Raw genomic sequence first — 23,406 nt, 5'->3', positions numbered from 1 at the left:
GTTTTATTCCTTTTTACATCCTACTATGCTCATTGGCAAAATCTCAGCAAAAAGGAAAAGGGCATCTCTATGCCTTCATTGATCATCCCTTATCATTTACTATTCTGCTAATTTTTAGGAGAAAAAAACTGCACAAAACCAAACCAAAACTCAGATCTGTAGGAGAGAATTAACAGTGGACTGACATGCTGCTATACACATTCAAAGTCTTTATTTTGGTGTCAACTCAACAAAGTTGGATATATTTCAGGTTTTCCCACTCTGTAGTTCTCCTAAGAACAAAAGCACTGAAGCATCAAGATCAGCTGTCTCTGAGGTTAGGTAACAACAAGTGCTGAAGGGCAAAATGCAGCAATGAGGAAGAAGCACCATATACATTTCTCCCAAATTCTTTAACTATTGCATCTCAACTTTAGTCTTGGCTTTGCACTTGGTATCTTTAAATGGATTTTTATTCCATTTGTGGACATTTTTTAAAGTATTTTTCTGTTTAGAAACAGCTCCCTGTACAGAGTTCCACTGTTTAACCATCCAGTTGACATCACTTTGTTTTCTAAACCTGCCACCGGCTCATTGCAGCCAAAACATCCTGGTTCTTGTCCCAGAAGAGATGCAATCTTTTGCCATATTACTTCATTTATTACTTCACAAAACTCTGTCATATAATCTTGATTTGCTTTTGTTCTTTCCTGAAGTATACAGAAAAATTGGTAGGCTCCTTTCACTGAAACTGATTTATTTCTTTGCCCATCCTCTCTGAAAATTTCCTGCTTCTAGAGAATTATTTTTTTATATGGGGATTAGAAATACTGCAATTTTTTTGCACTGTTGCCCAAATTTCCTCTCCTGTACCACGTAAGTCTGGGTATAAAATTCAAAGCCCTGGATTACACTTAGCAATTGTGTGGCTAGGATTAAATGCTGTGCTACCATAAATATCTGAATCATTCTTAACATTTACCTTCTTCTGCCAAGAGACCTGTTCTAGATAAAAACAATTTCATATTCTTGTGGAAACATGAAGTCTTCCCATACTTCCAACTGCTGCCTTCATTTTATCAGCTCTTCTTTCAGCTGTTGGTGTGTCCATAGCAAATTAAGAATTTAAACAATTCAGCAGTGCTTCTGGCCTTTAATTTGCTTCTCTTTACAACTAGAGAATAAGCATTTGTATTTCCTGAACTACATGTACTAAAAGCAGATTCTGCTCCTACAATATGTTATTTTATTATCCATCAATGCAGATTTCCTGGTGGTAGCAACAGGCTCTGTTATGGAGTTGTCAGTGGTCATCAACATACTTGTCCTTATTTCTGTACCAAATCAGTGAAAACCCATATATTTTGTATCCATAACAGTGCTTTTTTGCTACCAAAGGGCAGAAGATGACTAAAATTGAATGTGCTTCCTAAGACTACATACTTAATCATATGACAACATATATTTTAAAATATGTTTTTTTTTCCAGAATGGTGCAGCATATTGGAATAGTCATCTCCAGATAAACTTAACAATTTCTTCTAAACCATCTATATCTTCCTCAGAGAATTCCACTATCTTGATCAAATCAGCATACACAGAAGTTTAGACTGACTCAAATGATAAGGAAATTATAAAGTTACTTTCCAAAAAATGCTGACACAATAGCCCCTTGTCATTGCTCACAGTATTGGTTACCTGTAATCTGGCAGGTACTATTTTTTCCTGCATGTTATGACAGGAGAATAAGTCATGTCACTTATGTTGCTTTCAAGCCTTTGCTATACTATTGCGCTGCATTGCATTTTCTACTAACAATCATTTATCACTGTAATTAACAAAATTCTGATTGCATCTTCAGCTTCTGTAACTCTATCACCTAATGGAATATGGGGTAATTTTAAAGCCATGAGTACACTGTTCTTTTCAGATTACTATCATTACACAAAATCAGAAAGAAAGACTAACTTCCTAATATTTTATAAAATGCAGCAAACTCCTCTGCTGTGAAGGAAAGCCTACCCAACCCTTGTTTCACTGTCTGCTTCCTGTGTCTCAAAAAAAAGAACAAAGTTCTTATATGAAATAAGGCTGGTTTTTTTCCTAGTGAAAAGGCACACAGTATCCCAAAACCCAGATCACTCTCTCCTGACTTATTGTGGTGCTGAACAATAACCACAAATATTCCTGACTTACACAACCAACTTTAGGAAGTAAATTTTTTACTGCTAATGTGTAAGCTGCTGCTATGAAATTTTAAATAACTGAATATCCATCCAGTTCCACTTAGAGAATACTCAGAGGTGTCTATTTTGAGGATCATTAAGTATTGCCAAAATGAAATGGTTGAGAGCCCAGTGCAAGTATGCCTTCCATTTATTTTTTCTCTTTTTTTTTGTCTGTGGTAGAAGGAGAGATGGGAAAATTGAAAAAGTGATGAAAAGATAAAATAAGCAAATATGTAAGAATTTTGCAGATAAAATAACAAGCATCTTTAAAAGGCTATTCTTAATAGACCAAATAAACTTCACATCTTTCAAAATGATAAGCAGTTGAATGTCACTGGACATTTCAGTTCAGCTAAAATGCTTGACTTCAACTGAAAAAATCTAGTGCCTTTGAAAAAAAAAGTTAAAGCCAAGTCCATTATTTTTCCTATGCTGCAGTCAAATATGTGAATTCTGTTACATACAGAAAGACAGGCTTTAATTTTTTTGTGGATTTTACTTCTCAGTTATGCAGAACATCTACTAAATTCTAAATTCTAAAAAATCCCTTCTGATTAGGTAAATGCTGCATTGCTACAGTTTCACCTTAATGGTATTTTGACCCTCCATCCTCCTTTGAATACCTACTATATTTTGTAAAAGACCCTCCCCTTTTCACATATGTAGCAGTTCACTTAAACATACACACCTACACACTAACAGTAATAGAATATGTACAACGAAAATTTGATTGTGTGAGAATATTGCATTTTTGTTTCAAATAATGTCCATCCTTTAAAGTTTGCTAGATTCTCTAAACAAATCAAAGGTTACCTCTGCATTTAAGTTGTCTGCAAGGCTTTCAAGAAACTGGCTTTCAATTGGGTTCTGCTGTGTCAGAAGAGTCAGGTAATGACTGAGTTTATCATGAGTTGTAATAATGATGCCTTCTCCGAATTTGTCAAACTGAGGCCGTCCAGCTCGACCAAATATCTGCATGACATCTAAAATTCCAAGGTCAACAAAGGAGCCTCTTTTTGCAGCATATATTTGTGTTCCCTGGTTGAGGAAAAGTTAATAAAAATTAACATAAATACACATGAATATAATCCTGATGAGCTGAATACTGAAATTAGGCAAATACAGTATGATTTCAGAAGTGTACTTTAACTAATCCTTTCATAATCTTTGATATATTTAAATCTTTACTATACAAACTAGACTCCCACTGGAGAGAATCAGTTTAATGAGATATAAATAACATTTCAAGTCAATCAGATATTTCCCCTCCAGGTCCAAAACTCACAAGAGATCTTCCTATCTATACTTCTTCACAGGTTTCTTTTAAGACAGATAACCCCTTGCAGAGTATGGAAGCCCTTACCTTAATAACAACAGCATGAGCAGGCAGATTGACACCCCAAGCAAGTGTAGCTGTACAAACCAAGACTTTGATATGTCCATTGGAAAACAAGTTCTCAACCAAACTTCTGTCTTGCCGCAGCATTCCGGCGTGATGAATACTAAATCCATCTGGAAACAGCTCACGTAACTGCTTATTTCTGGATCTCTGTACCTAGAGTGGACAAGAGTAACAATTAAATTCACTTCTAATTACAGCACAAGAAGTATTGTATGAAAAAAACTACAGGACAAATTTGGACATTATTATGAGTAACAAGGACCTTCCACCGAGGCCAGTTTGTGATGATTTTCTATAAATTAGAATTTCTGTACTTGTTTTCTGAAGAATACCCTTCATTTTATAAAAGACTGCAGGAAGTTTAATCTTTGTACAGAAGGGTAGTTTCACTTAAATGGAGATTCAAGGTAACCAGCAGTGAGTACATGGAAACTGAGAATTCTCTTATAATTTTTCTTTAAAATAAACTCAGACTGTGGAGGCAGCTTGGGCAGGCTTGAGGCACCAGGCCACACACTATACTTACCATGAAGGAGGGGACACCCTTCCCCACCACCAGCCATTGCAAGGATGCAGCACAGCCTGAATCAATAAATTCATAGTACAGAATCAAACTGTTCATCTACCCCTCATTTTCCCTTTCCCATAGGCAGGAGACTGGGATCTCAGCCTGCAAAACCTCCAGCCTCTTGCAGGGTATGAGCTCTGTGAGCATTATTTCTGGGTGCTGGCTTTATCATGCTTCATCTGCACTGAACACTAACTCTAAGTTTTGAAAAAATAATATACTTCACTAATTTGCCAGAAACACTTCTGATTTTCTGCCTGTCTCTTCCACATTCCTACCTGCTGCACTGCCTTCCAAAATCAAATGCTGCTAAATATGATACCAAAAGGGCTGTGGTAATGACAATTCTAATCTTTTTCTAAACCAGATTTCTTTATCTTTGTCCATGGAGAATCCCTACTTTTCCAAACCACACAAAGGTTAAGTAGTGTTTAATTCTCACAGTATTTTCAGCTGTTCCTATTATAGTGAATTAATTCTAGATAAAATTAGATTTTTATTGTTTTTATTGTTGATGTTGTTATCTCTTCACATTTACCATTTCCTGACACACAGCCACTGAAAAGTTGATTTATGGGATACAGAGTGGGTAAAGCAAAGCAAAACATGGTTCGCAGTACTGGCAAACTGCCAAACATGAACAATAAATCTCTGCAAACACAGAAATAAATAGGGAGATGGGAATGCAATTATAAAAGGAGGACATGAAAAGAAAAATATTGTAGGAAAAACACATTTCTCAGTTTCTCAATTATCCAGCTTTTCAATATCTGATCTTTCCCGCTTTAGCAGTAATTATTTACCATTCGTTTAAAGGAAATCAAATTCAGCTTTTAAACTACACATGACTTTTTGGCAAATTTAATTAACTGCTGCAGTGCCTAAAAATGAATAAATAATAAATTGATAAAGTGGCCCTGCAGTTCATGAAGCTTATTCTTCATGAGCTAACAAATAGAACCAAATATTTCATAAAGAGCACAGATGCACCAAGGTTTGCCTTTATTGGTTACCAACAACAAAATTCACAGAAGGTTGTGGAAAATTCACTTCAACTGCATACCTAACTGTGACACAGAAATTTGGATTGCTCTTGATTATATCTGGAACTTGGTGTAAGCATTTAACTATAAATGAGCTCTTTTCTTAAATAAGTGATTTAACAACCATCAAAAAATTCACTTTTTTAGAAGAACTTTCTGTGTTGGTCACATGCCTATTTTATATGCATTAAAGTATCTACTTTTCAAAAACCACAATTATTCAATATAAAAAACATTACACTTCAAATATTATAATCTTAGCTAAAAAGCACAATCTTTCTCACAATTTAAAAACTTCATACCTTTGTAATTTGATTGCTTATGTCGTTTAATGTATGGAAAGACAGGGCAATATACAAATGGAAAGCTAAGAATAGTAGAATTGTGTACTATATATAGAAGAAAACTATTTGTTTATGGTTTTAGGAAGTACAATTTCATCAATTTAAAAGAAAGGAACTTGTGAACACAGTAAAAAGAAAGAGGAAGGAGAAAGGTTTGTGACAGAAAATGTGTAAAGATATGGCAATGCTAGTCTGGCTATAATTCAATACTGACAAGCTTAAGCTTAATCCAAACTGTTGGAAAATACCTAGGTACACTTACACGTTGCATTTAGAAAGAATAAAAACTTAGTTCTAAAATCTACCACACATTCTAAAACATCTTTGAAATATTTAATATGTACAGGTTCATTTATTGAATCTGTGAAGTGCTAGACTTCCAGTCTACACAGCTAACAGGTTTAGAAAGATATGATTTTTTTTTTCCAAGACAGAAGATGATGAACTTTATAAATGAAAAAAATCACAGCTTTTGACATAGGAAAAAACCAAATGCTAAAGAAATAAAATTGCTAGCTAATCTGGATGATTCTATTAACTGCACAGAACTGGAAATTATTTTCTTCCCATAAATTTGTGTTCCCTTTAGATTACACAGATACAAGGCAAGTTAGTTCAAGAACATTGATATAATCCAATTTTATAAAATTCACTTGAGAAAATAAAATAAAAAACTGATTCCCATATCTCAGTGATGCCTTGAAAGATTGCTCACACGATGTATCATTTAAGCATATTTGCTTTTGAACAAACCTTTTAAACTCTTGTGAAAATGAAGTGCATGGCTCTTGTATTTAATCTGGATTTTAATGGTGACAGAGACAACAAAACCAAGAACTACTAAATAAAGGAAGTGAAACTATAAAAAGTTATATTGCTTCCACCTTGTTCTATTACAGAATAAAACTAAGAGGTTTTACTTAAAATTTATACAAAATGTTACTAAGTGCCTCAGGTGTATGGAGAAGTTGTTATTATGAGGTATAGCACTGGTCTCCTGATTAGAATTGATTTTCTTTCCCCTCCCTTATTGCTCAAGAGGGCTGTAGATTTATGACCTTTGCTTACATGTGTGTGTGCATCTAAAACAGTATGTGTGAAATAAATTCCCAGTTAAGCTTGCTGCCACCTATTTTTCTCCTTTAAATGTCTTGAATTTCATGCAATTCTTGATTAAGATACATGAAAAATGTGATTAGACAATTAGAGAAAAATATTCTGCTTAATTTTAATGAGAAATGATGCATACTTAGCAAGAGAAAAGAAATACAACTTTTCTACTAAAGACATGTGAAAGACAACACCCTTCCTTACCCTTTTCATGCATCTGTTATCACAAAGGAATCATTATTCATAACAACTATAAGGTGTGCACTCTTTGAAATACTCATACAGTGAACCAAAGAATGAAATTTTTGGTAGGCCTATAGATGGCTTTATCTCTTACTTTATATATAAAGAAGGTAAAAAAGAGCAATAAAGCTTCATTATGAGAAGCAGCTGCCAATAGATTGCTTCTTGATAAGTGAAATATGAATTTATGGTTTGTTTTGTCTTTTTTTTTTTTAATCTCCAATTGTTACCCTCATCTAGGACAAACAAAGTAGATCATCACTACTTGCTATGATAATTTTTTTTCATTCTGTAGATTAATCGCTTTTCTTTTATGCATGGTCATTTTAAGATATTGCTTGAAATTCTGAATTTGGGTGGATTTTCCTACTATATAATTTGGGTGTTTTTTCCCACTAATAATGCAGTTTTTGACTCATGTATTTTCTTTCAACAGCAGAAATGGCACAGGCTATTCTAGCATTTTTCTCACGATCTCCTTACTACAGCAAACTTCATGCTCATGACCATATGACTCAATCATTGTAATTTCCTTTCTGTAGAGTTCACTATAGGGCAGCACTTGCACTTCGTTCAGAATGCACCATTATATTTGTGCACTGGTTTGAGCAATCCTGAGCAATTTATTCCCACCCTCCATTCTCTGCACTGTCCTGACACCCTGCAAAGCAGCAGCTCCTAATTTTGAGGCCTCATTAGCCTCACTTGATGAGTGTTGGAGCTCAGATAGCACAGACATCAAAGACACCTCCAACAAACAAAGTAAGGAAGCTTTTGCTACACCTTTCAATGAACAGCAGTTATCATTACTGCTATTACTGTGGGATGAATACAGGTCAAATATACCCAAGTAACTATTTTGTAACTTTGCTCAAGACATCCAAAAATGTAATTTGTAGGCTGACCTAAATTGTTTAAGTCCCATCAAGAAAAAAGTCTCCTCTGCCTCATTCATATTACTAAAACTGCTGAATCTACTCTGCTGGCTCATTTTAAGAATACTGACTGGCTTTCAAAATTTATGAGATCAGGATAGCAGGGAAAAAGTGTCCATCTGCTCCAGAAGTCAAGGTCAGCTGACAGAAACAGAATGAAAAAATGGAAGTTGAAGAGTCCATCCATGGGCTTATTGCTTTTTCGTAAATAAAAAATAACTAAGTATGAGAGAAACAGAAAGAAATGATCAAAGGATTGCAAGATCATTCACCATTTTTGCTCTCCAGAATTTACTACATCCATGCTGAATACTAATTTACCTATATATGTAAAAGTTTTATTCTTTTATTTTCAACTTCTGTTTCAAAAGAGAGAGATCTTGGATGGTGTAAATAAAATCACTAGAGGTTTGTTTTTTTTAAATATGAGTTCAGAATATAGTAATTTTTTGTTACAGGGAAAAACATGAGACTTCTTTATATGCAGTTAGAGAAGTACATGAAACCTAGAGAAAATACTATGAAAGATAAGCAGTAACATTATCTGAGAGTTTATGACAACAATTGTATGGAGAAATACAGGTTAGAGTCTAAAAGGAGAAAAAGGGTAAACTTTTGAGGTACAATGATTTTACTTGAGGACTGTCCTTTTATGAATTAGAACCATTACATGCATTATTCCATTTGTATTGTCTGCATAACAATTATCAGCAACTGTTTCTGGGACAAGGATAAAGCAGCATTTTTTGGGGTGGCAGTAAGATCACTTGCCTTGCTCTTTCCTGGGAACAGAGGCATTAGCTTCACTGACTGCTCACCCTGCAACTGGGTCCTGTCAAGAACCCAAAAACTATTGAGAGCTCTCCTTACCAAGATGACACAAATGACCCAGCAGATAATTTCTGGAGGGATGCAGGCTGCCCAATATTAAGGAGTACACATGCTCATTCTCAACACCTTCCCTTTTTAAATGTACCTAACTATTCACTTTATATAGTTATCCTGAAGTAGTACCTCTGTTCAACACTTATTCTTTTACTGGGATATAATTAGTTGGTATCTGGCAAGGTATTATTTGAAGATGGCAATTCTAACAAACAAATGTGAATCAGTTTGAATCTCTCCTGGAAGAGTCAATAATGTAATTGTCTCCCTCTGGCAATTTAGGTTCACTGTAATAAAGTTAGAATTTTTTAAAGCTATGAGTTACTGTCTGATCAATTTACTGATATCACCTCAGTTAATTCTGCAAAGTGCTTTAAAAACACCTCTGAAGGAAAAGGAAAGGAGAGTAGTGGGACTGCTCCAATCAGAACAGTTTAAAAAGAAATCCTATAAATTATACTTTGATTCTCCTTTTGGTTCACTAGGGAAGGAAGTGTAAGGCAGAATTTCTGGCAGATTTTTTTCTATTGTCCTGCTTTACCACTGATCCTAACCTATTCACTGCATAAGGTTGTGTTTCATCCAGTTGGAATCTTAGGGAGTGATGACTACCAGTTAAAGAAGGAATTGGTATGGTGTCCAGAAATGTCTTGCTTTTCTCAATGGTTTCTTTCTACAGTACACTGGTACATCATAGCAGCCCCATTTTTTTTTCACTGAAAAAGTTTCATGGTTCATAGAGAATGGATTATTCTGTGGGAAAAGGAGGAACAGCCTTCAGATATTAAAACTTGTGCAAGAGCATTTAATGTAATCTTTGATTTCCCAGGTCTATAATCTATAATGCATTAGATAGAAGTGTTTACAGACCTCACTGATCAGAGAAGCTAAGGAAATGCAGTATAATGTTTAAAATGTTGCATTTTTGAGCCAGCCAGACGAGCCAAGAATGAAAGAAATGCGAATGCAATTTCACACGCACAAATGATGGATTTTGGATGGACGAGTCACTGAGGATGTAGGCATAGTTTCCAATTACTTCACTTACTGCCTAAAAAACCATCTATAAAGCAAAAAAAGGAACTATTTGTAATAGACAATACACTATTTCAACCTGAGTCAGAATTTTATAACATGGACCAAAGTAACCTAATATTTTACTTCAAGCCAAACTGCAATGCCTGTCTTAAAAGTGAATAAATTACTGATTCTCAGATAAAAGGGTTTAAGAACTTAGACTGAAAAACAATTCCAGCAGTAGAATTAGACAGAAAGGAGATGTTCATTATAATCACCCAGTTTAAGCACCACCTCTCAGTGAAGATAACAACATTTTTTATATATTTTACAACTATAAGCATATTTCTCTTGTTTATAGCAAGTAAAATAAAATTATATAGAGAAATTTTTGTACTGCTTCAGTGTGCTGAAAATCTGGACTTCCTCAAATCTGTGACACCAATCTGTGACTAAATAATCTCAAATCTTATTAAGACAAGTGTCAAAACAGTTTAACAACAACATGAAGATGCACATCAATAAAGATTGAATTAATTATATTATATCACAATTTTAAATTGCATGCAACATTATTGTAGTCAAAATCTTTCTTTCTTTCTCATCAATTTAGAATTCAACCACTCTCATTCTGGGAACAGATGTATCAAATGTGTGAAATACAGCAAAGTATCTATTTGTCACCAGCCTTTGAGACAATAAGTCCTGTTGCCATGTTTGCTAACCACTTGGAGTACACAGATGAAAAAAAAATCAATCTTGGTTTGTTTTGCTGACAGCAGAAGTTTTCAGTATGGTGTTATGAAACTAGCTGGTGGGGAAGATACACAGCATGGAAAGAAATTGATAGAGAGAGAGTTTGAGGTCATGCAAGGATGAATTTTTACTGGTTTCACTTTGAGTACTGACAACCTCTGGAGACCTAGTTAAACCTTTTGTTGCTGTGCTTAACTGTGCAAAGATTTCAATATTTCTGCCTCAACAGGAAAGTGATACTGCATGGTGTTTATAAAAACATTTGTTATATTTGAGAACACAACTTTTACTTTGTAATACTCAAAATTTCAACTCTGCTGAACCATGACAAGACTAAATGTGCTTTTAGTGAGAAACAAGGAACGCAGAAAGTCTTTTAAAGTTCTTTCCAATACTGCTGCACCTTACTTAATACATAACTATTTTTACTGCAACTGCTCCTCAAAGGCTATTCTGACTGAGATATTGTTAAACTGGCAAGAAAAATATTTTGTGAACATTAGGTGTATTTCTCATTCCACAGTTAAACCACAGATGTCTGCTAAATGTAACAGCTATGCAAAGTCATTGACTGAGGATTCTCTTGAAGAATGGAATTTTTCTCTCAATTCTTATAGGTAATGGGGAATGTGCAGTATGAATTAATAGTTTACATGGTTTTCAAATGGTTGTGGACTGACATCATTACACATGACCATGAAAAGCTGAACCTTATCTTAAACCAGGAAAGTAATTTTTAGAGATAAGAACACTATTAAATATTAAATGTCTTTTGATTAGGCATTGTGGCTTAGTTTCTCCACTCTTCTAATTTCTCTCCTACACAGCATGGAAGATAAGCATAACAATTCTGTGAAGGCATAATAAAAAAACCTGGCAGTCAATAAAATTCCTACACTCAAAAATTTCACGATTTTCCTACAGAAAATTCCGACACTAAAAAAATTCACAATTATGTTCACCACTCATTAACTGACTTGAACTGTGTAACTTGAATTTTAACAAGAACAAACCAGAAACTGGAACTTCAGACCATCTGCAGCACTGTAAACCCAAGCTTTTTTCACTGCTACCAGTGTAATATGAAAACCCTCAAGAAAATTCATGATGTAACTAGCATCACTTAAAGGTTTTGGATTTTTTAGAATTGCTATACTGCTAATATTAGACAAGTCTCAGAACTAAATACATTTTATTCCTTCTGTCATGGTTTAAGCCTGGCACAATACCAGTGCCCCCATGAGAACACCTACTTCCCTGGCACCTACTGTGAGATATGATCAGAGACAGAGCAAAGCAGGCTCCAACTTAAGGTTAAAAAGAAAAAAAAAAGCATTTATTAACCTACAACTACAAAGGAAGACACACAAAACACAATAGAACATAAGATGAAAACCTTCCAAAATTCTTCCTCCTCCCCCCACCAAATTTCCAATTTCATTGCCACCCTTCAGACAATCGATTCTCAGTCTCTTGAGGAGAGAGAAGTCCCTCTTGCGCCACACGCCTTCCATGTCCAGTGCTCTCACCACTGCACATGGATCAGAGCTGCTTCTGGGGTTTTTCATTTTAAGGATACTTTGACCAGTTCCAAAGGGAGCACAGTCCTTCTCTTTTTGGGACACCTGTCCCCCCCAAATTTCACCCCCTGGGGCCGAGGGGTCTCTTGAACAGAGATCGTCTTCTTCTCTTCTTCGAGACGGAGGGCACCACCACACCCTCCTCACCCGTCGTCTCTGTTCACTCCTCCACATCACTGCACTCTCTTGGCTCTGAGCCATCGCCTCCCCCTAGAACGCAGTCTCTGTGGCACAGAAACACCCGTGGTTCTGCTGTGGCTACACAAGAAAAGTCCAGCCCAAAGCCACTTCATCATCTCCTCCCACCTAGAATTTTCCTCAACATCTTCTCAATCTCAACATCTTCTCAATCTCATCAACTTCAGGAGGACTCAGCTTTTGCAAGGTTCTCATCTTCCTCAAAGGGGTTAAAAGTCCCGAGCTCTCTCTCTCTGCCGGTTTACTTCGTCAACTCCCACGCCTGTCTGCCCTGCTGGGCACCCCCCCCTTCTCCTTCACGCCGGGCCATTATCACAGGCACCACAGGCACCGGCTCTGTCTCTCTCTCTCCCTCTCCGGGGGGGGGGGGGGGAATGGAGGATGGCTGCCCGAAGCCCTTGCAATGTTCTCCTCCACCCTTGGGCCCAGGCCTGTCCTACCTCTCTCTCTGGCCACATGGCTCCCCTCCCCCCCTGCCCAGCCAAAGGAGCTGGGCAGGGGGGTCTACTCACTCTCCAGCGGGACTCCAAGAGGAAGTTCCCCTGGGAGATCACAGCTTTTAACCCCTGTGTTCTCAGAGGCGTATCCTGCCCTCAGTGGACAAACCAGGTGCCAATATTAAATCTGAACACTGATTGGATTGCCCACACCATCACAAAAAACTTCATTTCCTTTCAAACCACGACATTCCACCCTTCGCCTCTGAGAACACATTTTCTAAAATTATCATCCAAATTACAATAGACAAACTCTACTTAAACAATAAAACCTCTATTAATCTATCATCTTAACCATAATACATTACATGCTTTGCTCTTATTCTTCTTGATCACATCTCACAGTTCACCTTATCACTCATCCAAAAATCGATTTCCCGGTCAGGGAACCAAAAATGTCATGGTTTAAGCCTGGCACAATACCAGTGCCCCCATGAGAACACCTACTTCCCTGGCACCTACTGTGAGATATGATCAGAGACAGAGCAAAGCAGGCTCCAACTTAAGGTTAAAAAGAAAAAAAAAAGCATTTATTAACCTACAACTACAAAGGAAGACACACAAAACACAATAGAACATAAGATGAAAACCTTCCAAAATTCTTCCTCCTCCCCCCACCAAATTTCCAATTTCATTGCCACCCTTCAGACAATCGATTCTCAGTCTCTTGAGGAGAGAGAAGTCCCTCTTGCGCCACACGCCTTCCATGTCCAGTGCTCTCACCACTGCACATGGATCAGAGCTGCTTCTGGGGTTTTTCATTTTAAGGATACTTTGACCAGTTCCAAAGGGAGCACAGTCCTTCTCCTTTTGGGACACCTGTCCCCCCCAAATTTCACCCCCTGGGGCCGAGGGGTCTCTTGAACAGAGATCGTCTTCTTCTCTTCTTCGAGACGGAGGGCACCACCACACCCTCCTCACCCGTCGTCTCTGTTCACTCCTCCACATCACTGCACTCTCTTGGCTCTGAGCCATCGCCTCCCCCTAGAACGCAGTCTCTGTGGCACAGAAACACCCGTGGTTCTGCTGTGGCTACACAAGAAAAGTCCAGCCCAAAGCCACTTCATCATCTCCTCCCACCTAGAATTTTCCTCAACATCTTCTCAATCTCAACATCTTCTAAATCTCATCAACTTCAGGAGGACTCAGCTTTTGCAAGGTTCTCATCTTCCTCAAAGGGGTTAAAAGTCCCGAGCTCTCTCTCTCTGCCGGTTTACTTCGTCAACTCCCACGCCTGTCTGCCCTGCTGGGCACCCCCCCCTTCTCCTTCACGCCGGGCCATTATCACAGGCACCACAGGCACCGGCTCTGTCTCTCTCTCTCCCTCTCCGGGGGGGGGGGGGGGGGAATGGAGGATGGCTGCCCGAAGCCCTTGCAATGTTCTCCTCCACCCTTGGGCCCAGGCCTGGCCTACCTCTCTCTCCGGCCACATGGCTCCCCTCCCCCCCTGCCCAGCCAAAGGAGCTGGGCAGGGGGGTCTACTCACTCTCCAGCGGGACTCCAAGAGGAAGTTCCCCTGGGAGATCACAGCTTTTAACCCCTGTGTTCTCAGAGGCGTATCCTGCCCTCAGTGGACAAACCAGGTGCCAATATTAAATCTGAACACTGATTGGATTGCCCACACCATCACAAAAAACTTCATTTCCTTTCAAACCACGACACCTTCTGTGCCTTTGCTATTACAGAAGAATTTCAGGGATTCCTTAGTAACCTTTGTAGTTCAGGCTTGTTGAATGTTAAATCTCACAAGACAAGCAGTTTTCAGAGGTCTCTAAAGGATTTGAAGGATCACACATGTTTATGCATTTTCATACTGCAATGTTTATACAGTAACATCTGATTAATTATATTAAGTGGTAATTACTTACTTTATTTTATATAGTAGCAACAAACAAAAATATCTATTAAGAAACTAATAGACCTTTAAGGGGTGAGACCAGTAAAACCTGGTTTCCTATGAATTTTATATTCCTTGTGCCTCTGGCCCAATTCAAATGCTTGCTCCATCTGGTTTCCCTAACCTCATCTCTCCCAGAATTATTTCACTGCAGTACTGTTTCATAAACTTTTCCCCTGCACCCTCAGAACAAAAAAAAAAAAAGCATCTTAAAAATGGCATCTGTAAGGCTTATGCTGATTTTTATTACAGCCATCCAGTTGTTACTAACACCTTTGACAATGATGTTGTCTTTTTCACTAGTTTTATTCCAAATTACTTGCAGACTACTCTCAAGTTCAGCAAATCCAGTGCACAACTGTGAAGGCTGTGGACTATTGAACATCATTCAAAATCAGTTTTAAAGGTAATGATGTCTTTATACAAGTGAAAAGGTGCAAAAGCAGCACCTAATAAGTGACAGAACAAGAAGGTTTCCATTACTATGCTCTTATGGCCAGCGGACTTGGGAATTTGGAGTCAGTTTGTCAGCTAAACTGAGGCAGCTATTAGGCTTGCTGCCAGAGGAAACCAGCAGATGCAACAAATGAGCACTGTTCAGTCACCTCCAAACAGCTTAATTTTACCCCCAGATCCTGTTCAAATGTAGGGTATTTTCCCACAGACCTCTGCTAAGTTACAAGATCCCTTATAGTTTCAAACTCTACTGAAGTAAAAAGTTTTTTTACTTTCCTCTCTTAAAAAAACCCTCCCCTCAAATTCAGCCATTATAGTACCAGCATTTTATGTTACCTACTAACATTTTATTGATATTTCATGAAGCCTGCAAGATAATTGCTTTGTAAAGTTTAGAAACCACAGAGATGAACATATTTATGTATAATTAAATATGGCTTTGAAAGACTGTTTTCTACATCTACAGTTCTTTAAGCATTTACATAACCTAGCACGTATACCTCCCACCCAAGGCTGATATTTTGAGCAAAGGAGTACTTCTTGAACAATTTTCTTGTTCAAGTAATTTTTATAACACATTTACAGAGATTTGGGGAGAAAAAAAGAAATACTGCATTGATCTTAATTTATCCATCTGCCTTGGGGTTTATAAACAAGATTAGAAACCCTCTGCAAAACAGGAGCTTGCAATTGTTAAGGTATTGTAATTTATTTACTGTTATTTTAAAGCAGCATATACAGTTTCTTCATCAAGCTAACTTTAATTGTTTTACATAGGAGGTAAATCTCTGAGGAAATATAAGAAAATATCTCACATATCAAACACACCATGGAGACCAAATTACCTGGTATGGGAAGAGGTAAGGACATTGTTACTTTCTCACTTAACACAGTACATAGCAGCACAAAACAGGTGAGAGGAGAGCTGCTGTGCTGATTGCTTGCACAGTCCCTCTCCAACCCTCATTAATTTCCATTTTTCACACTCTGTTTACTTATCTTGCATACATTAGTGCTAATGACTGTTCAAAAGTGTCAGATGCCACACTATGAGCTTCATTTTCTTTAATATTTTAATTAGATTAACATTCTTCTGTAAAATTAGTAGTCATATCTGTTAAAATCATTACATCCTTCATGCTTTTAGTCTTCTTAAAAGAGCTTTTCATTTCACAACTCTACCTTCTTTTAAGAGCAGCCTGTGAGAGACTGAAATGTGAAAGGTAAGAGATAGAAAGCAATTGGCCATTTGTGGGGCTGGCAGGGTGCTTTGCTCAGGTCAGGTTTGCATCCCTCAGCCAGGGCAGGAGTGTTTTTGTATTTGTGGTGGTGAAAACTCTAATCCCCATAAGGCAAACAGTAAACAATGTCAACCCTTGCCTTTAGTGGTGCTGTGTACATATTTATTAGTACATTTATTAGCCCAAATAATTTATCACTTGAAGTAATAACATTTTAGAACAGAGTATCTTTTTATTGTTTTAAGTAGAAAAAAATAACTGAGACTGAAGTAAAAGCACATTAAAAAAAAGTGATTTTCCTACTTTAAGACTGAAAGCTAATACTACTTACATAAAAGAGTTCTATAGATATCACTGCAAACACATTCAAAACATATCAGTAGCTTTCCTAGATAAAGACAACCACTTGATCTGTACAGAACTGAATCACACACCATGGTTCAGTGCCAAGGCAAATATCATGTTTGAGGCATTATGTAAAACATGCATACTACAGGGTTATCACCAGGATATCAGTCCTCCATGGTTTCAAGATGGTAATACTGAATTATGAATTAAAATCAAAATAAAAAGAGTGAAGAATCTTTGACTCCTGCCCTCTAAACAAACTTTTAATTAGAATCAGTGTGACACATAGTTTTAAAACTTTTAGTTGCACTTGTTTTTCTCTTTTTGCAATTTGAAAACTCACATAAAATATGCTATATTGTATATAAAATGAATGTAAACAACACAATGTATAAGTAATAATATAAAATACAGAGTCAGAGAGGATGAAGAAGACCTCCAAGATTATCATCTAACCTTTGACCTAAAACGACCATGCCCTCTAAACCATACTGTGAAGTGCCACATCCAATTATTTTTTTAATAATTCCAAGGATGGTAAGACCACCATTTCCCTGGGCAGCCTGTTCCAATGCTTGGCAACCTTTTTGGTGAAGAAATTTTTTTGCAACTTGTGGCCATTTTCCTTTGTCCTATCACTGGTTGTCTGGGAGAAGAGGCCAACTTTCACCTAGTCACGATCTCCTTTCAGGCAGTTGTGGAGAGCAATAATGCCCTCCCAAGTCTCCATTTCTCCAGACTGAACACCCCCAGCTCCCTCAGCTGCTCCTCATAGGACCTGTGCTCCAGACCCTTCACCAGCTCTGTTGCCCTTCTCTGGACTCACTGCTGCACCTCAATGCCCTTCCTGGAATGAGGGGCCCAGAACTGAACGTGGGATCTGAGGTGTGGCCTCACCATGCCGAGTACAGGGGAACCATCCCTGCCCTGGTCCTGCTGGTCACACTATTGCTGATACAGGCCAGGGTGCCTTCTTGGCCACCTGGGCACACTGCTGGCTCATATTCATGCTGCAAAGCAAGGCTGGATATCCTATCATCACTTATCTTTAGGAATTCATTTACATATCTAAGATTATTTTACTTTGTGAATTCCAGTCTAAATGTCAGAATATTATCAGACAGTCTTTCTGACAGTACCTACAGAAATGGACTGATGACTTGTAATTCTTGGCATAGCCTTTTCATTCCTAGATAAAGACAACAACTTGATCTGTACAGAACTGAATCACACACCATGGTTCAGTGCCAAGGCAAGAGACCAACCTAGAACATACTCCCTACTCTAGTTCTTCTTTGAGAAGGCATCATTTAAGATAAGAAGTTAGTCTCACCATACTTGTTTAATTTGCAGGCTGCTAGTATGGAAGCCTAGAGGGCTGGCTAATGCTGTCTGGTGCAGAGAAATCTCTAAGTAAAAGCAAAGCAACTGAGTGACCCTTTGAGACAGGCCACTTGACATCAGCTTGGTATGGCAGGGTTCAGTCTGAGATTAAAACTCTGCAGATGTCTACACAGAGATCTGCACATCTGCAGGAGGAGTCTGAGCACCCTGCGCAGCCAGTGGGAATCAGGCAGCAGAGCCTGTGAGTGTTGCTGCTCTCTGCCATGTGTGCTCGTGGATGAACTCAGGCTCCACTGCCTGAAGCACACTGAACTTCACCAACTGCAACAGCAGCTCAGACACATCACACATTTTAGTTACCACGTGCAGTCTCCTAAAACCCCTGTGCTATAATTTCAGCCAGAAAAGCACTCCATGTTTCAAATTTAGACTAATGAATAAGAATTATCCTGGAAAGAATAAAAGACAAATTAGACCTTCAAATAACTTTCCATTGCAACTAATTTCTATTGTAACTGACTCAGGTGGCATTTTCCCAACACTCCCAGATGGCACATATCAGTAATAGCTCTTAATTATCACTCAATATTCCAAGTAAATTGGAACTTAAATTATCTGCCTTCACACTAATCTCTGCTTATTCTGATACTCATACATTAAAATTAATCAGATCATCCTATGTTTTAAATACTGAACATAACAGAACTAAGGAACATCATAGTAAAAGTAGGAATGGAGACTTTACATCGTTTCTATTGATGACAATGGCAACTTAATCAGGGGACATTATTTATCACAAACTCACTTCAGACTTGTTAGAACCCCCAAATGTAATTATGCAACCCCAAAATTACATCCCTATAGCCCCTCTGCGATGGACAAACAGGTGCACAAATTCACAGTCTGGCATCACCAGACTCAGTACAGGTCATAGTGCTACTTGAAAGAATGACAAAACCCAGTTTTTGTCCATGTGACAGAGCTGATAAGAACACACTCCGACCAAAATGCTCCCAAACTGTGGTCAGATAAATAGTGGGATTAAATGCCTACTTAATTTCAATTTTTCCCTAAGAAGAAAACGGATAAGAGTTGTCAACTGATTTTTTTTCTTATCTGTCCAATTTTCTACAGTTTTTTAGTTTGAGAGAAAAATTCCAGACTATTTTGTATTTGATAAAATGAGTTGATGTTCAAATCCCAAAGCTGAGATTCCTGAGTATAAATTCAGTCATAGGGGAAGAGAGATTTCCATTAATACCAGAAGTAAACATAAGCTTTATGAAGAATTTCACTCCTACCCCCTCAAAACCCCAAAAGAAAATGCTTTGTAAAGTATTGGCCGTCTTTCAACCTCCACCATTACACACAGCACATACTTTAAATTACAGAACAGAAAATTGAACTCAAGGAAATCTAGACTATGGCTTTAACTCATGAACTCCCATATTTACATCAGCCCCTTTACAGTCACAAAAGAAGCTGCTATTTCTCCCTCAAAAAAAGACAGAAACTCATAGCACCCTTTGGCAAATCTGTGTTCAAGGGTAATCCATTAATTCTCATGCATTTTCTCCATCTAATTCCTGTTCTGATGCCGAAGCTAATTTCATACAGCTTTTATAAGGGTAAATACAAATTTGAAAGATACAAATATTGACTTTTCCTGTTCACTATTAAGTGTTATTCTGGTAATCGAAACAATGACTAAAAGACATAGACAAATAAATGCTTAAAACTGTCAATTTTTAAAGCTTCCTAAAATATGTGTTGTTCAAGAATTTTTATATCTTTTAAGAAAAAGTGAATGCAGCCTGTATTACATTACTATACATAAATATGTATATGTACTATGCAAGTGACTTACACATTATAATTATTACACTTGTACCTTATCTGTTCTGTGTTTATAACATCATCCGTTAATAGATGCAAGAAAAGAAAAAGGAAAGACTAAAGAAGGGAATAAGAAAAAATTATCACAAAAATTTCATACAAATGTAAAGAACCCGTCTTTCAAGGCAAGAGTGCTGCACCTCAGGCAAATGCCTGGAAATCGAACGCATTTTAATTCTCAGTCACCGAAGTGCTCCGAGGTGAAAGAAGGATCAAGGGCCTTTGCCGACCGTAAGATCAGCGGCTTTTCTGTGCATGAAAAGGTACTGCCACAAGGTGGCTCTCAATACTCAGGATTGAAAACTATGACTCCAAAAATGAAATAAAAATCTCCATTTGCTTTGTTTTCTTAAAATTGTAACTGATATGTTTCACCTCCCTCATTCTAGGACACATTTATTTCCGCACTAGGAAAATACTTTGAAAATATTTTAAATGCCAACTAAGAGGTTTCTAGGCTCAATCTATAACAGCATAATTTTCCCGTAGTTTCTTATTTCTCCCTAAACCAAAGCCTTTTTATAGTTGGAATTCATATACACATAACTGAAATAACCTTATGTACTGCTTTTGATTAAATTAGTTCTCAACTATTTACTAATACTTGTTCTATTTCATGATGAAGACTATGAAGCTTCTACCTAGAACATGAATTTGTGCATGGACAGCATCTTACAGAGCTTGGTGTTTTTTCTGGAATGCCCTAGCTATATTATTTAGGTTGTTAAATATCACTTTATCACTTATCCTTTTACAGGCTTATTAATAGTCTTCGGTATTTCTGGCTATTTTTCACCCTTTTCTTTAATTACTTTCTGAAGTAATTTCATGTTATGAACTTAACATGAAACATTAACTTTCATGTTATGAAAATATCTGTTTTCATTCAATATCTGTTTTCCTCACAAGTGTGAAAATCTACAATTTAAAGAAACTGGAACAGGTAGGAAAAATTAATAAATAGGGCTATGACTGCCAACTCAGTAAATCTGAGAGTACTCAGTAAATATGTGATGCTGTATCAAAGAATTGTAGACCTGTACAGCACTCTAAAAAGTACAGGAGTCTCTAAGGACAATCATCTTGGATATTTCCTGTAGATAAGAGATCTTAGTAGTTACTTCAAGGAATATGCCTCTTCAGAGGAACAAAATCTAAGGGAATACCTGAAAAGAACTATTACAGATGTTTTGTAACTACAGGCCAATGGAGGAAGAAACTGGGTGGGTTTTCAAGGTTACAAGGCAGTAAAAACACTTTTTAACTAAGCTATAACAATTGCACAAAAGCCTAGAAAATAACTTCTGAGTGTAAGTGATCATTAAAAGAATTGTAAGCAATACTGGTGTGTCTATATACTGGTGTATCTATATAAGTGTTTTAAATCCTTGAATCACTGGGACAAATTTGCATTTTCTTATTGCTTTCAGTTCCAGAAGCTTGCAGAATATCCACACCTGCAAAAAGGTAAACAATATGCTGTGTTTTCTCTGTGAAACACTATTTGGTGCTGTATTAAGTTGTGTCCTCAGGGCTTACTCCAAAGCCAACAGTCTATTTTCCATTAGTTTTAGTTATGTTTTCCAATGAGATCCTTCAGCTGTAACCAGCTAGGGCTCTGTTCCATTATTCAGCAATACCACAGTTTAAATGAAAGCAGGGAAATACAATATTAACAGTTTCAAACACTTCAGATTTCTGAATGCTGTCCTTGATAAACATACAGAGCACAATACTTGGAAAAAGCGATCACTAGAATCAAAGACTTTGCCCTAGAATTCTACATTTGATTACAAAACTCATGCATATCAAAGCCAGAGGTACCCTCACAGAAAGAAAATGTGCAGCATTTTTCGTCCTTGATGCAATGGCCTTTGATTCTCCAGCTTTTATTATTATTATTATGAAGAGTTTTGGAAGGCTTTTGCAATGCTTTTGATACTCCAAATTCAAGAACCTCAGGGTTTGCCCTGCAGTACAAGGTTTTTAGCATTTTGTCAACAGTTCTTAATATTTTAGAATTTCCAAATATGCAAGTCACAGTTTTTGTCTTAGAAAAAGAAAAATTGACAGAGAGGAATCCCTAGCACATTAATTATTACCTAGAGGTCATAACCTTAAACACAGCAATAATGACAGCAAATTCAAGTTTCATCTCATAGTGTCAGCAATCACAGCTCATACAACATCCTCAACAGAAAAGGACAGATCCTCAGAGTAGTTAGCACAAATCAAGAAGGCTTCTTAAAAATGCTGGTCAAGATCTTTATTCAAGGAGATAAGATCTTACATTCCCTTATTTAGAAAAAAAAACCCACTATAAGTGAAAACTGAGCAGCAACCAGCAAACATCACTCCTCAAAGAACCAAGATGCTGCAAGCTCTTCTGGTCACAAGTATTTTGCTGCTGTGCAGGGTGGATTATTTCAGCTCTTGCTGAGTTCAGGCAATCAGCAGATGTACACATAACATCTTTCCCCAGGTAATAAGTACTTATTTTTCTTGTCTGAAGATATTTTTTGATTGCTAGGGAAAATCTTTTTTTTTTTTTTTTTTTGCTATGAAAACTTTATTTTTGTTTTAGTCCTGTTGTATCTACTGGAAAACATGGACAATTTGCTGATTTTTTTTTTTAGAACCCTTGCTAAGCTTCATCAAAGTCTCCCCATATTTAAGGAATTTTCTGGCTGGCCTATGTTGACATCCATTTCAGCGTCTCATACTTTCACAATTTCTGCCTTCTGTCACTGCAAAGTCTCACCAGATGAATTGCACAAAAAATTTTGAAATACCTTCTGTAGTTTTCTTCCAGAGGTGGCAAACCATCACAATACAGCAAAACATACATCCAAATAACTATTTTCAGTAATGCTTCAAACATGTTTCAATATTCTAATGTTTCTCAAGTTCTAAAAATTTAAAAATTTTTCATTTTTTACTTTGCTGGCTAAAATTAATTCTTTATCTGCTTGCACTGGTATTGTCCAGAGATGAAGGTCTGATAGGTGGAATGGGGAACATTGATTTGTTTAAGAATTCATCGTTCAGCACTGAAATTCACAAGTCTAATACTGACGTCTTCCTATCTGCATTCTTCCAGCATCTTCTCAGAAACTGTATACTTCCAAATCTGCCTTCCATATTTTTAGCAATTTTATTTTCATTTCACAATACACAGTAAGCTTAATTTTGTCAACTACCAGTTTTCATTATAGTTCATGCCCAGCTTGTGTATACTCCACACTTGTCAAAAACATGATGCTGTTACACTAGTTCCCATTAGCATAATACATAATTTTTAGTTCTAGTTTTTTACTCAAATAAGCCAAAAATTACAACATGGTACATTTAGAAAGATTTATCTAAATGCATATTTATATGATGTTCATTCAAAAAATCTCAGCTGTGGGAAAAAAAATACCGGTTTTCAGATTTTTAT

The 23,406-nt window shown here is 37.1% G+C and overlaps 1 protein-coding gene across 2 annotated transcripts in view; it reads right to left on the bottom strand.

Moving 5' to 3' along the window:
- ASCC3 (activating signal cointegrator 1 complex subunit 3) overlaps positions 1–23,406 on the bottom strand; it is a 252,139-nt gene that overhangs the window by 95,546 nt on the left and 133,187 nt on the right. For both annotated transcript variants that reach the window (XM_030235642.2, XM_050973217.1), the window contains exons 15-16: positions 3,571–3,762; positions 3,021–3,245 (exon numbers count right to left, since the gene is read on the bottom strand). In XM_030235642.2, the coding sequence (XP_030091502.2) occupies positions 3,021–3,245; positions 3,571–3,762 (417 nt within the window). The remainder of the gene's footprint in view (positions 1–3,020; positions 3,246–3,570; positions 3,763–23,406) is intronic.

This window comes from Serinus canaria, chromosome 3, assembly GCF_022539315.1.
Source record: "Serinus canaria isolate serCan28SL12 chromosome 3, serCan2020, whole genome shotgun sequence".
In the NCBI taxonomy this organism is placed as follows: Eukaryota; Metazoa; Chordata; class Aves; order Passeriformes; family Fringillidae; genus Serinus; species Serinus canaria.
This window is presented reverse-complemented; position numbering and strand designations above follow the sequence as displayed.